General features: G+C 46.5%; 1 protein-coding gene across 1 annotated transcript in view; it reads right to left on the bottom strand.

Annotated features, from left to right (window-relative positions):
* The window catches only part of LOC131962777 (methyl-CpG-binding domain protein 5-like), a 29,863-nt gene that overhangs the window by 3,719 nt on the left and 14,598 nt on the right, over positions 1-11,546 (bottom strand). The window contains exons 4-9 of the mRNA XM_059327840.1: positions 10,532-10,703; positions 7,823-10,228; positions 3,596-3,816; positions 2,375-3,505; positions 934-1,007; positions 45-120 (exon numbers count right to left, since the gene is read on the bottom strand). Of these exons, the coding sequence (XP_059183823.1) occupies positions 45-120; positions 934-1,007; positions 2,375-3,505; positions 3,596-3,816; positions 7,823-10,228; positions 10,532-10,703 (4,080 nt within the window). The remainder of the gene's footprint in view (positions 1-44; positions 121-933; positions 1,008-2,374; positions 3,506-3,595; positions 3,817-7,822; positions 10,229-10,531; positions 10,704-11,546) is intronic.

The raw sequence follows: 11,546 nt of genomic DNA, 5'->3' as shown, positions 1-11,546 counted from the left end.
AAACAATACTTTGTGAAGATGAAAATCATGTCTTAAACACTCACTGTGCCCGACATCTTATCCAGCTCACTCATGGCCTCGTGGATAGCAGCTTCCAAGTGATTATTCAGTTTCCCCGGTCTGTTGAACATTTACATTTTACATTATTTACATTTAAGACAATGCTTCAAGTGATTTTGCTCCAGGGCAACTTTTCACAATGACCAAAACATTGTATTTCAGGCCACTGCCTTTAAATACAGGCAGAATAAGAAGGGTTTGTGTCCTGTTTGTTAACACAACATTCGAAGTTGGCCTCTCCTCATCAGCTCAACAACACTAGTTCAGACCAAGCCCCAAAAAGACTTTTCCCACAGACTTGCATCGGAACATGTTATAAAAGTTTTGTTATGTTGCAATTATGTTCAGTGCAGGAACAATGCTGTTTCTTTATTTCCATGTCATCACGATGGATCGCCATTTTCCTACCATCACAACACATCATACAAAAAGCAATTCAATACAAAACCCTTGCTACAGATTTCTGACTTAAATACATGTCAGTCAGAAACCTGTTTGAGTAAACTCACAGAAGGAATGTTTTATCCTGATTATCTTGTCGCTACAGCTGAGAAAACGGATCAAATTATTGTTTGTTGACTAGAAATGAGAAACCTGCTTTCATCTGCCTCTATTTGAAATCAAGAACCCCTTGCTGCAAACATTACCACAAATTTTAAGTGTTAAATCTGCCACTGTAAACGGTCTATGTGCAATGCAAACCTAGAAAGTACTGTTGATACAGAGTTTCAGAAACCAGAAGACAGAAACCATGTGTATGTTGCAGCAAAATATCATACAGTAATTACCATAGAGCATCTATTGTGGGGTTTAAGAATGTATTTTACCTTAATTAATTACTGAAGCAACATTAAGGCAAGTCGGTTTACTTACTTCAGGCCTCTTTTGGTGGCTCGGTCAAGTGCCTCCAAGTCGTGAGTTAGTGTTTTTAGCTTCTCTGGCTCTACCTGCATGGACACAAGGCAAAACATCTGAGTACATTTAGGAACTGTTCGGTAGCAGATTGACAATTTCCCCCCCAAACACCAGAAAATTGCGGTAGATTTGTTGCACTGTCTCACGGTTCATTTGGCAGTGATCGTTAGTCGGACCTCTATTCTGAAACTCTGATTTGGCAGGTAAAGTGTTCAGAGCATTTTAGAATCCATCTGCTGCTATGGACAGTGGACAAAAATACTGGTTTCCTTCTCACTTTTCAGTGTTGCAGCAGGTTTCCTTCAGGGTAAAACTTGGTTATCAAAAAAGGATCGGAATATTGGTATTTGCGCATGTTGTCCGATACACGCTAATATGGAAACCTATTTTACAGAACACAATGCTTGGGGCAATTAAAATGGAAATGTTATCATTTAGTTATTTATTTTGATAAATTGTATATTTTTTTATTTATGCTTGGGAGCATTTTAAAAATGGTGTTATATAGAGGTCATGTATATTGCCTTTTTTTCTTTTTAAAGTGATTACGGTTAAAGATTGAGAAAGAGATGACCATAGGTGGTAGTCAAACCTGTGCTGTTATTCCAGAGAGAAGCTGTACAAAATCCATTATGCAATAATTTGCAACTCCTTTATGATCAAAATTCAGCTGAAAAATTTTAATTTTAAACTGTTTAAACTTTTTTTTTTTTTTAAATATACACTGCATTCCGAATTTGATGCATTATTATTCTATTTACACTTACAGTGTCCAGGTTGTATCCAACATATACTTAAGTATAGATTACGTATTTTATTTACATCTATACTTTATTTAAATGGTAAGCAATTGACTGATACTGAAAATATAGTACTGATGATTATTAAGACATTTATAATATTTTAATCAATTCAGTTTATTTTGTCAGTGTGCATTTTTAGAATTCACCAGGTTATACACCGCATGTTTTATGTATAATTGCGTATAATAATGTTAAATACTCTTTAATAAAGTTATTGATTAAAGAAAGCAGCATTCTAAGGACCTTTGCATAGTCATGTTGTTTATTTGTTTTATTTATTTGGGTTGTTTTTAACTTGTATATATCAGTAGAAATCAGTGCACAATCCACACAGGAATAGTCTAGTTTTATTCCAGCTCATGAAATCAAATAATACAACTTATTTTGCCATCTTAATTTTCTGGTAAGCACCCATCTTGAACTGGAAAATAATTAGCTCTAACCCAAAACTTTTTGATATGGTTTAATAGGAACTACGGCTGGCTAGTAAGTTTGTAAAGCCGCTGAAATCTGCCTTCACTCTGGAGACTTATTTTGTCTGAAAACTCAAGTTGGCAAATAAAATAATGACAGGTGGTCACAGACAGGTTTCTCACCTTGGCCTGCTCCCGCAGCTGCATAGCAGCGCTGTGTACTTGTTCGTCCCCGGCCAGCTTGGCAGGCCAAGGCGGGAAGCCCTTGAGCTGGCCCCACACCAGCTCTCCCATGTTGAAGGTCCTGGACCGATAGTGAAGCAGCTCCGAGGAGGGAGAGTCGGGCTGCCGCAGGTCCTCCTCGCTGCTTAGGCTCTTTGTGTCCGAGGGGCTGGGCGCCATACCGTTGAAGTGGCCATTGTAGTGGCTGTAGTCTTTGGCTGTGGCCAGAGGTCCCTCCAGACTCGTGGAGGAGCTGGGCGACTGGTCGTCCCCCGTCAGCTCCTGCCGCGGGGGGCCGAGGACCTCTCCGTAACTCCGGGAGTTGAAGTGGGGGGTGGTGCCGTTGATGTGAACGCATCGTTCCACCGTCTGCTCGAGACGCTCCTTGTAGTTAGCAGGTGTCCGGTTGCAGTTATTGAAGCGGTAGCCGTCATCAAGGAAGGCTTTATCGTGAGCCATGACCAGGACGTGGTCGTTGGACCCCTCAGTGGGGCAGGGTGGGGCAGGTGCCAGGCTGGCGGGTCGCTCCATACAGGGACTACTCCTCACTTGGGTAGAGCACTCCAGAAACTCCTCACTGCCCCAGGCGCTGTTGTTGCTGTGACCATCGAAGCCTCCCCCGTGCTGCGTGTCCCCATCCCACTGCCCCCTGGGAGTCCCGCGGCCAGGAGAACGGAAGTAGTCGTTGGCCTCGGGGATATCTGGGGTGCTCTTCCCTGGATCCATGTTCTTCTGACCCCGTCCTGGCCTCACCTGCCTCGGCCTGGCTTGCTGGGGTAAAGCCTCCCCTTCCTGGTGCCTGTTCAGGACTGTGCTGACTGCCTGGGGGAGGTTGACTGGCTCCCCTATCGAGGCAGTGAAGGCACTCATGGCACTGAGCGCAGGCACCGGACTCGCCTGCGTGGTCCCGCTCACTGTGGTGGTTATGGTAACATGCATGCCCTTGCTGGCGGCGTCCACCACGGCTCTGTAGATGGCGTCCACCGACTCTGGGCCTCCACCGGGGCCCCTGTCGCCACCAACAGTACCCGCTGGATGCCCCTCGCCCTGGGGCTGTTGCCCCTCCCTGAACTGTGGGTGCAACATCCCCGGCTGTGAACACAACATCAAGGTTACATGTCGAAAAATGTTTTTATGAAACTAAGTGAAATGCTACAGGAGGTCAAAAGGTCATCATCTCACCTGGTAGTTCTGGTAGAGGCAGGCCATGGAGCCGGCGTTGGTGTTGCTTCCGTCTGTGTAAGGTGGGTTGTCAGAGAAGTGCTGCTGTCCCTGGTAGGCTGGGTGGGAGGCCACCCCCTGCTGCATGCCCTGGAGGACCTGCTGTTGGTACATCTGACCTCCGCCGGTGTTGACGTGTTGCTGTAAGCCGCCCATAACGCAGCCAAGGGACGAGGGGTTTCCTGCATAACCATTAAGACGGTATAAGTCAAAATTGTCCTTGTGATCACTTCAGTAAATCACAGCACAGCAAAGATACGGTTTACCTCACTTTTTGCTAGAAAATTATGCTTCAGATGACTTGCTTCGAGTGTTTGTTCTTTGTCAGTTAATCTGCATTAACTATTGCATTTCTATTCAGGCTTTTGCACGCAGTGAACTATATAAAAATACCAGACAATATCATCTTTTTTGTGGAAGCAGCTCTTTTTGAGTGGGCGGCACAAATAAATGCAGTAAACAGGAAACCAGAAAATGAATGGCAAACCCCGGGAAGTGTTTTTCAACCGAGACTTTTACAATCAAAGAAAAAGTTGCACATTAACAATCTGTTGCACCCCAAACTAACAGATGGACGCTCTGCCAGATGCACGGTCCAGACAGACTAGTTAGCAAAACGTTCAAGGACAGAACATGAACAAAATATATCAAGGCCACAGATGTATCAATGACTGAGCCCAGCAGCGATGTTATGCAGACAAAGCCGAAGCAAATACAAAATCTCCGAGGCCTAACGCTGTGTTTTGTGTGTGTGTGTGTGTGTGTGTGTGTGTGTGTGTGGACGAGTGGCGACTGGAGCAGCTGGTGCGATGCTACGTAGCTGAAGGGCAGCTGTGTGTGTTCTCCATTTTTTTCCTCCTCTTTTCTTTCTTCCCCTCTCTCTCCTCTGTAACGCTGAGAGCCACGACTCGGCCAACCCCTCCCCCTTCCTCCCCACATCCTCCTCTACTGCTATGATATAGTGACGGCTGTTGCCGGGGGAGGTTGCCATGGGAACCGAGTGATGATTGGTGGTGCTGTCCACTGCCAGGAAGCTTGTTGGGGGAGTTGGGTGGGTGGATGAGGGGGGCTACGAGGGTCGGGTGGTGTGATTTTATTCTGCTGGGGGATGGGGGGCAGTCAGCTGGGTGGCAGGAGGTCTGGGGGGGGGGTTCACAATGAACTTTGGAGTATTTGTTGATGGCAAGAGTAGAGGGGGGGTGTTCAAAGCTCACGAGCTGTCTAGAAACAGATGGTTAGAGGCTGCTGCTAAAAAGCCACTGACTAGGCCACTTTCAAAGAGCCTTCAGTGCTCTTAAGATCCCTAACATGTCATCCAAATTAGCCTCAAGTATGGGAAAATCAACGGAGCACTTCGCCATTTGGTGACAGAATATTTTTTATCCCAAGAGCCTGAGTGCTTATGTGCTTTGGCCACCAGGGCCCATAGACAGGGGAGGGAGCTGAGGTGAGTCAATTTACTGTATTCACTGTATCTGTAAGATTATTCTTGCTTTCTTTTAGATTTCAGAGTAATGTTTTAGTGACAGGGTCCCCTAATTGTTTCTATCACTGGATAATGACAAGGATGCACATGCATGAGCATATTTATACTGCAGGAGGTGGTAACAGCTAATGGCAGTAACGCAATAGGAAAGTAGAAGTAGATGACCACAAACCAAAAATTTGATTGTTTTTCAATTTATACATCCAACAACAACAACAACAACAACAACAACAACAACAACAACAACAACAACAACAGGACATGTGGTTGTCTAGACCCCAGCCAGGCCAATATTGGGAGGTTAGACGTGAGAAAGACTCAAAAAACAATCAAAATCTGATTCGTAGAAGCACACAGATAGAAAAGTGGTGACATAACCCTGCATAATAAAAACAGACACAAGCAACAGGAGGAGGCAACAGGTTGACTCTGTTCTTCCTCTGTGTTAAACTCCATATGGTGCAGAGTCAGAAGTGCCTCCATGTTGAATTAATTATAATGAGAAATATAACTTTGCCATGGCTGGTGAAACTACCAATCATTAGTTTCAAGTCTTCTTCAGTATAGCATCATGTTAATGTTGTAAATTATGGATAGAGCAGGGGATGCTTTAGGGTGGGGCTATTGTATGATATCGCTACCACAGTGCACTGTGTGTTTTCGTCTTGGACCAAAAGTGGTAAGGGGTCAACTGCTCATTTTGAATAACGATTGTCCCTTTTCAACCAAGTCTGCTAGCGAGCACTAGCTATGACTGCCATAAACCAAGAGAGGGAGCCTTCATCCATGTTAGGAAACATTATCTAAAAAAAAAAAACGAGAACAGATACTTTGGTACCATGTCGAAGCCCAAATACTGACATTTTTGACAGTACCAATGGTACGGTAGGGAACTTGGGATAACCAGTGTCCCTCCATGCCACAGGACAAGGAGCTCCACCTGCTCACCTGCCTCCCAACATCTGCTGGATGATGAGCTGTAGCATGCAGGGAGAACAAGCTAAGTGTATCTTTAAACCTGACAGAACACCACGGTTGAAATTCATCCTGCATGCACTTTTTTCCAGCTTAAAATTATTGAAACAGAGCAGCCCAAATTGGTAGCAGTGCAACAAGTTCGCGGACAGCTCTTCTCTCCGCTCTGCACCAGGTGAAAAAAGGAGACTAAAAGGAGATAAACTGAGTTTGTCTTCCTTACTATAGACACGGTATAAAATGGGGAAAACTCAGGCAGTCAGGAAAAATTAAGTAGAGCGTGGTATCAAATAAGATATTAAGAATCGACTTCTACATTTGTGGTGTTTTGACATCCATAAATTAAGTGTGTCATTATGTGACGATATGTGTTTTTTGTTTCACAGTACAGCCCATCATGCTTGACCTTCTGACCTACACAAGACCACCTGAATTTCAAAGACCTGAAGGAGAAGACACACAGAATAACGGAGCACCTGGTGATAAGAGCAGGTGGCCTGCAGCAGACCTTGGCGGTATCTCGATTATAAACCATGAGGACACACAGACGCACAATGAATACATAAACTCATAGTCCAGTCCAACAGCAGGCAGCAAGGGGAAAAAAACAAGATCTAGGTCTTTTCAGTGCTTTCAAAACAAACGCACACACGAATACGAGCACACACACAAAAAACATACAGTCACACACAAAGTCATTCATATGCACACAAATAAACAGAAGCACACACACTGTAATTCACAAGTAGTCATAGACATGCACACACACAGTCATTCAAACACACACACAGGCCTAAACCCTCATCAAAGGCTTCACTCTGGTCTCCATTCAGGGTCTATCGTTACTATAGCGACCAGCTAGCTGGGAGAAGCTCTTTAGAGCGCCCTATCTGGGCTGCTTCCCTTAAAGCGTGATCCAGATCCCATTTCCATCTTCTTACACCATTGACTGATGCTAGCATACAAATAAAACAAAGAGAAACACTGGCTGACTGACAATTAGCCGAGCTTCCAAAGATGAGGGGCCTGCTCATTAGCTCAGAGATACTGGAGGAGCCCGACTGTCTAGGCTCGGGGCCTATCACCTAAATCCTTTGGTTTTAGTTCACTCAAAACCATAGAAACCACATCTTCATCCAGCCGCTGGCTTATCGCGAGAAAGAAAGGGGGGGACAAACAGTCTGCACAGGATATCAACGCCATCCTCCAGCCAACGGGTGGCCAGTATGGACTCTGTCCTCCTTAGTGTGTGTCAGTCATTTGAATATGTCACCTAACCAAATTAGGATTTGGTTTGATTAAGATTTTTATTAATGGAACTAAATTAATTATTAAAGTAACTTCTAAACATTTAAATCTACAGTTAGGTAGAGGTTATGCAGAGCTGATTTTTTGCTAAATTTAGGATTATCATCATAATTCATCTGAGAAGCCTTTTAGCCTCTTGTTTCTTACACTGCATTTCAAACAATCAATTATTTAGAGAAAATTGTGTAATAAATAGTCAGTGTGATGACTGTTGTCAGTGTCTTGCTCACATATAAAAATAATTTAATTATTTTAGCCATAAAATGTTGTGAAATGTGCTGTCTAGAAAATAGAGACAATAAATAACATATTATGACTTAATTTACCTTGAATAAATGGCTTTAAATTCAATTATGGATAACGGGTAAACTATTGACCTCCATGCTAAAATTAGCACAGTGCATCATAAAAAGTCTCACCTGTATCAGAGATGGTCTGTGTACAGCCTCCATCACCACCTCCATGTGGCATCACCACCATGGTAGTCCGCCCCATGCCGTGAAGGAGGTTCTGCTGTGAGGGGTGAGGCCCCGGATGGGACAGCGGTGGGGGGTTAGTGTTAGGGCGTCCCAGCGGGATGCCATCAGGGCCCACTGGTCCACCCCCTGGCCCCATAGGCCCACAGTTACTCATGGAGGAGGCTTGCATCTGGGCTATCATGTCAGGAAACTGGCCTGGACGAGAGCCCAGATGGCCTCCAGAGGTGTCCATGTTCTGGCAGTGCTGCATGGCATCTCCTGGACCCCGCAGCCTCTGCTGAGCTAGGAGGTTCTGCTGAGGACCACCAGGGGCCATACCTGTGCTGTCGTTGTAGTGCAGCTGTGCAGATCCTTGAGACCCCGGGCCGGGGCTCAGACCTGGACAATGGCTGTTCCCAGCCAGGTTGTGGGAGCTCTGGCAACTCATGGACTGGAGGAGCTGAGCCATGGAAGTGTTTGGGGGAAGGTTTCCAAGTCGGCCCACTTTTCGCAGCTGCTCAGTGGCGCTGGGCCCTGCCATGTGGGGTCCACCCATGCCTCGTTTGTTAAGCATGTTGTAGGCCATGTTGTTAGCGTTTTCGTGGTTTACAGCAGCGCTGCCCGCTGACTGCTTCCGTTTGCGCATGGGGTCCCTCTGCTGGGCCATGAGTTTGTCTCTAAGAGCCGCCCTCCCACTCTGGCCCTCCGGAGTGTTGAGCAGCATGGTGGAGTTTGGCGGGAGCATTGAGTTTAAAGTGCTGTGTCCCTCCATGCCTCGAGGGCCGCTAATAGAGCCAGGGTGTCCGCCACCACCTCCGTTACCTCCACCACCAGCCCCCATGCCTGCCATACCAACACCTCCGCCACCACCAGCCATGCCAGCAGGGCTGTTGCCAGCAGCGCTGAGTTTGTTTTGATTTGCTAGCTGTGCTTTGGCTGCGGCTGACAAGAGACTGCTGGCGGGGAAGGAAGCGGCATTCTGTTGGTTGAGGATCTGGTTGAGGGGCATCCCTAGGAGTCCTGGGTGGCCCTTCTGGGAAGCGCTGGGGGTTGCCAGAGAAGAGGCTGATGAAGAGGAAGAGGTGGGCGAGTACATGGGGTTGTTGTGCTGCTGGGCGCCAATTGAGTTTCCCATCCCAGGCAGCATCTGGGACTCTTTGTACTGGTGGTGCGGGTCAGTTTTGTTGGTGGAGGGGCTGGAGGGCATGGCTGGCCTGGGAGAGCCCATGGCAGACCTGGGGGAACGAGGAGGGACCTTCATGTTGCCACATGGGCCCTGGTGCCCCGAGGGCATTGCAAAGTTGCCATGGTCAGATGAGGTGGAGGATGAGCGTGAGCGATGAGGGGAGGCCTCCATTCTCCCAAGAACAGGCCCTGTCATGTGGACAGGGGAAGTGACAGGGGAGGGGGACATGGAGGAAGCCGGTCCACCCTGTTGAGTCCTTTGAACATGGCCGCCATGCCCGACAGGCCCAGGCTTGACTGTGGGTAAAGGTAAGTTGCTTGGCAAGGGAACAATGGCGGGAGGGGGTATGTTTACATTCATCATTTGTACCTGAGAGTGGATGTTAGGCTGGAAGTTGGAGGAGTTTGGAGCGTTGGTAGGGGGCTGGCTGACTAACTTGCTGGGGATAGGGTCCAAGATGCCTAATGGGTCTTTTTCGGAGGTCATCTGCCTTTTCTGAAGGGCACAGGATGGCGGTATGGATGGAGGAGGCGGTACGGGATGCACAGGGGGCTGTGTTTTATGGTGAAACGCTGCACGGGGCATATCCATACCAGGGGGGAAGTTCCCCCGAGGCATATTTATGTTCATGACAGGGCTTTTGGCAGTGGCCGTAGGGGAGAGGGGCGTGCTAGTCCTCCCTGTCATGGCGCAGGATGGCTGGCCCGCAGGGGAGCCATGGAGCATTACATTGGGTGGAGAAAGAGGCGTCCTAGTGTTCCCGTGGATGGAGGCTGAACCAGGACTGCCGGCTCCTGGAAACCCACAAGGATTGGTCCTTGAAAAGCCATCAGGGCTGCCTAGTGTTTCTGCACTGGGAGACTGTGAGCCATCTCCATACAGCTTAGCACTGGAGGGAGGTGGGCTCAGCATGCCTCCATACCCGACCCGGTACGGGGATTTGGGTCCTGGCTCCCCGCTGCCCAGCCTCTGCGACCTCCGATACCCAGAGTAGAGCTCGGGCTGCTGGGGTCCACCCATCTCCTGGGGTGGATACAGCCTCTGCTGCTGCTGTCCAGCTGCCATCATCATCTTGAAAGGATTCTTGCAGTCTGGGCCAACAGCATTGGGCAGGCCATCGTGGGGTTTAGTCCTTATTGCTCGATGTGACGTGGAATGCGTGGCTCCTACAGATGATGTACCTTGAGGCCAAACAAAACACATTTGAGTTAAATCAAATCCAACACCTTGGAAGAAATATGAGATTTGTATAATTTCTGAAAACCAAGGTTTAAAAAATCTAAATCGCTTGCTACAGAGGCTCTTTTATAATCAACATTCAAGACCAGGCAAATTTCCCCAACATTGGCATGTTGATGTTGTTTGTGTCAGCAGAAACACATTATGTTAGTGCAGATAAGATCACCAGCAACTGACTCACCTAAAGGCTGCCATCAAACTCAAACACTGATTTTCAACTGAGTTGAAACTGCATGTACTCGTACCTCCCCCTGGACTGGTCAGCTTCAGAGGTGGGTGTGTCCCCATGCTCTTGTGCAGCGTGGCCACAGCCAGAAGCTTCCTCTTGTGAATGCAGAGTTTGGTGACATCTTCATCTGCTTTCACATCCTCCGCTGTCCTCTGCTTGACAGCTGCCCCTGGGTCGAAGTTGAACACCTGAGGAAAAAAGGATAGAAAGATGGATACAGTTGAATAAAAGCCAGAGCAAGAAAGTGAATTCATGAATTCAAGGATAACAGTGAGCTTAGCATTGTGGTCTTACAACTAATCAGAGGAACCACAGGGATACTGTGGGTCTAGCCCAATTTTCAAATTGCAGACAGACCGTAATAATAATAATAACCAAAGTTAAGCTTAAAATAGTGATATTTCATTTGATTTATCACTTTTTCTACAGGTCTGATTTAAAAATTTGGCAAAGATTTGCAGTTTCCAAGAATTATGTAAAAGACATACAATTCTGTGCTCTTCAGTGCACCTGGGAAGCCATAAATAACTCGGCTGAGACCAACAGTCAAGTTACAAAAATAAATTGAACCTTCGAACTGAACTGCAGGCTGTGACAGAGCAGAGACAACAGGACAAGAGAGGTTGTAGAAATGTAAACAGTCCAATATGTATAGCATTTGGATTCCATTTTTCCCCACTTTTTGTAAAATAAATTATCAAAACGTGTTCATGATTGTGCTGTTTCCACAGAGGTGCAAGACTTAAATATTGCAGTGAAAAATGAGGCCACAGTGAGTAAAATGTGACAAGAGCAAAAAAGCCCAGAATCTACTTTGGGTTCAGAGGGGTAAAGTCACAGAGAATCAAATTTTTTGTATTTTAATTTTCCATCTGCAGAAGACAATTTATGGGGCATGCGCAAAAAAATGGAGGTAGTTGAATGTTTGGGATTTTATGGAGGTTTACATCCGCTTTATTAAAACATAAATAATAGAGGAGGAAAGTCAACAGTTCCTCAGACGAGACGATATCAGCCTGATAATAGCACGA

Source organism: Centropristis striata, chromosome 24, assembly GCF_030273125.1.
Source record: "Centropristis striata isolate RG_2023a ecotype Rhode Island chromosome 24, C.striata_1.0, whole genome shotgun sequence".
NCBI classification, from domain to species: domain Eukaryota; kingdom Metazoa; phylum Chordata; class Actinopteri; order Perciformes; family Serranidae; genus Centropristis; species Centropristis striata.
This window is presented reverse-complemented; position numbering and strand designations above follow the sequence as displayed.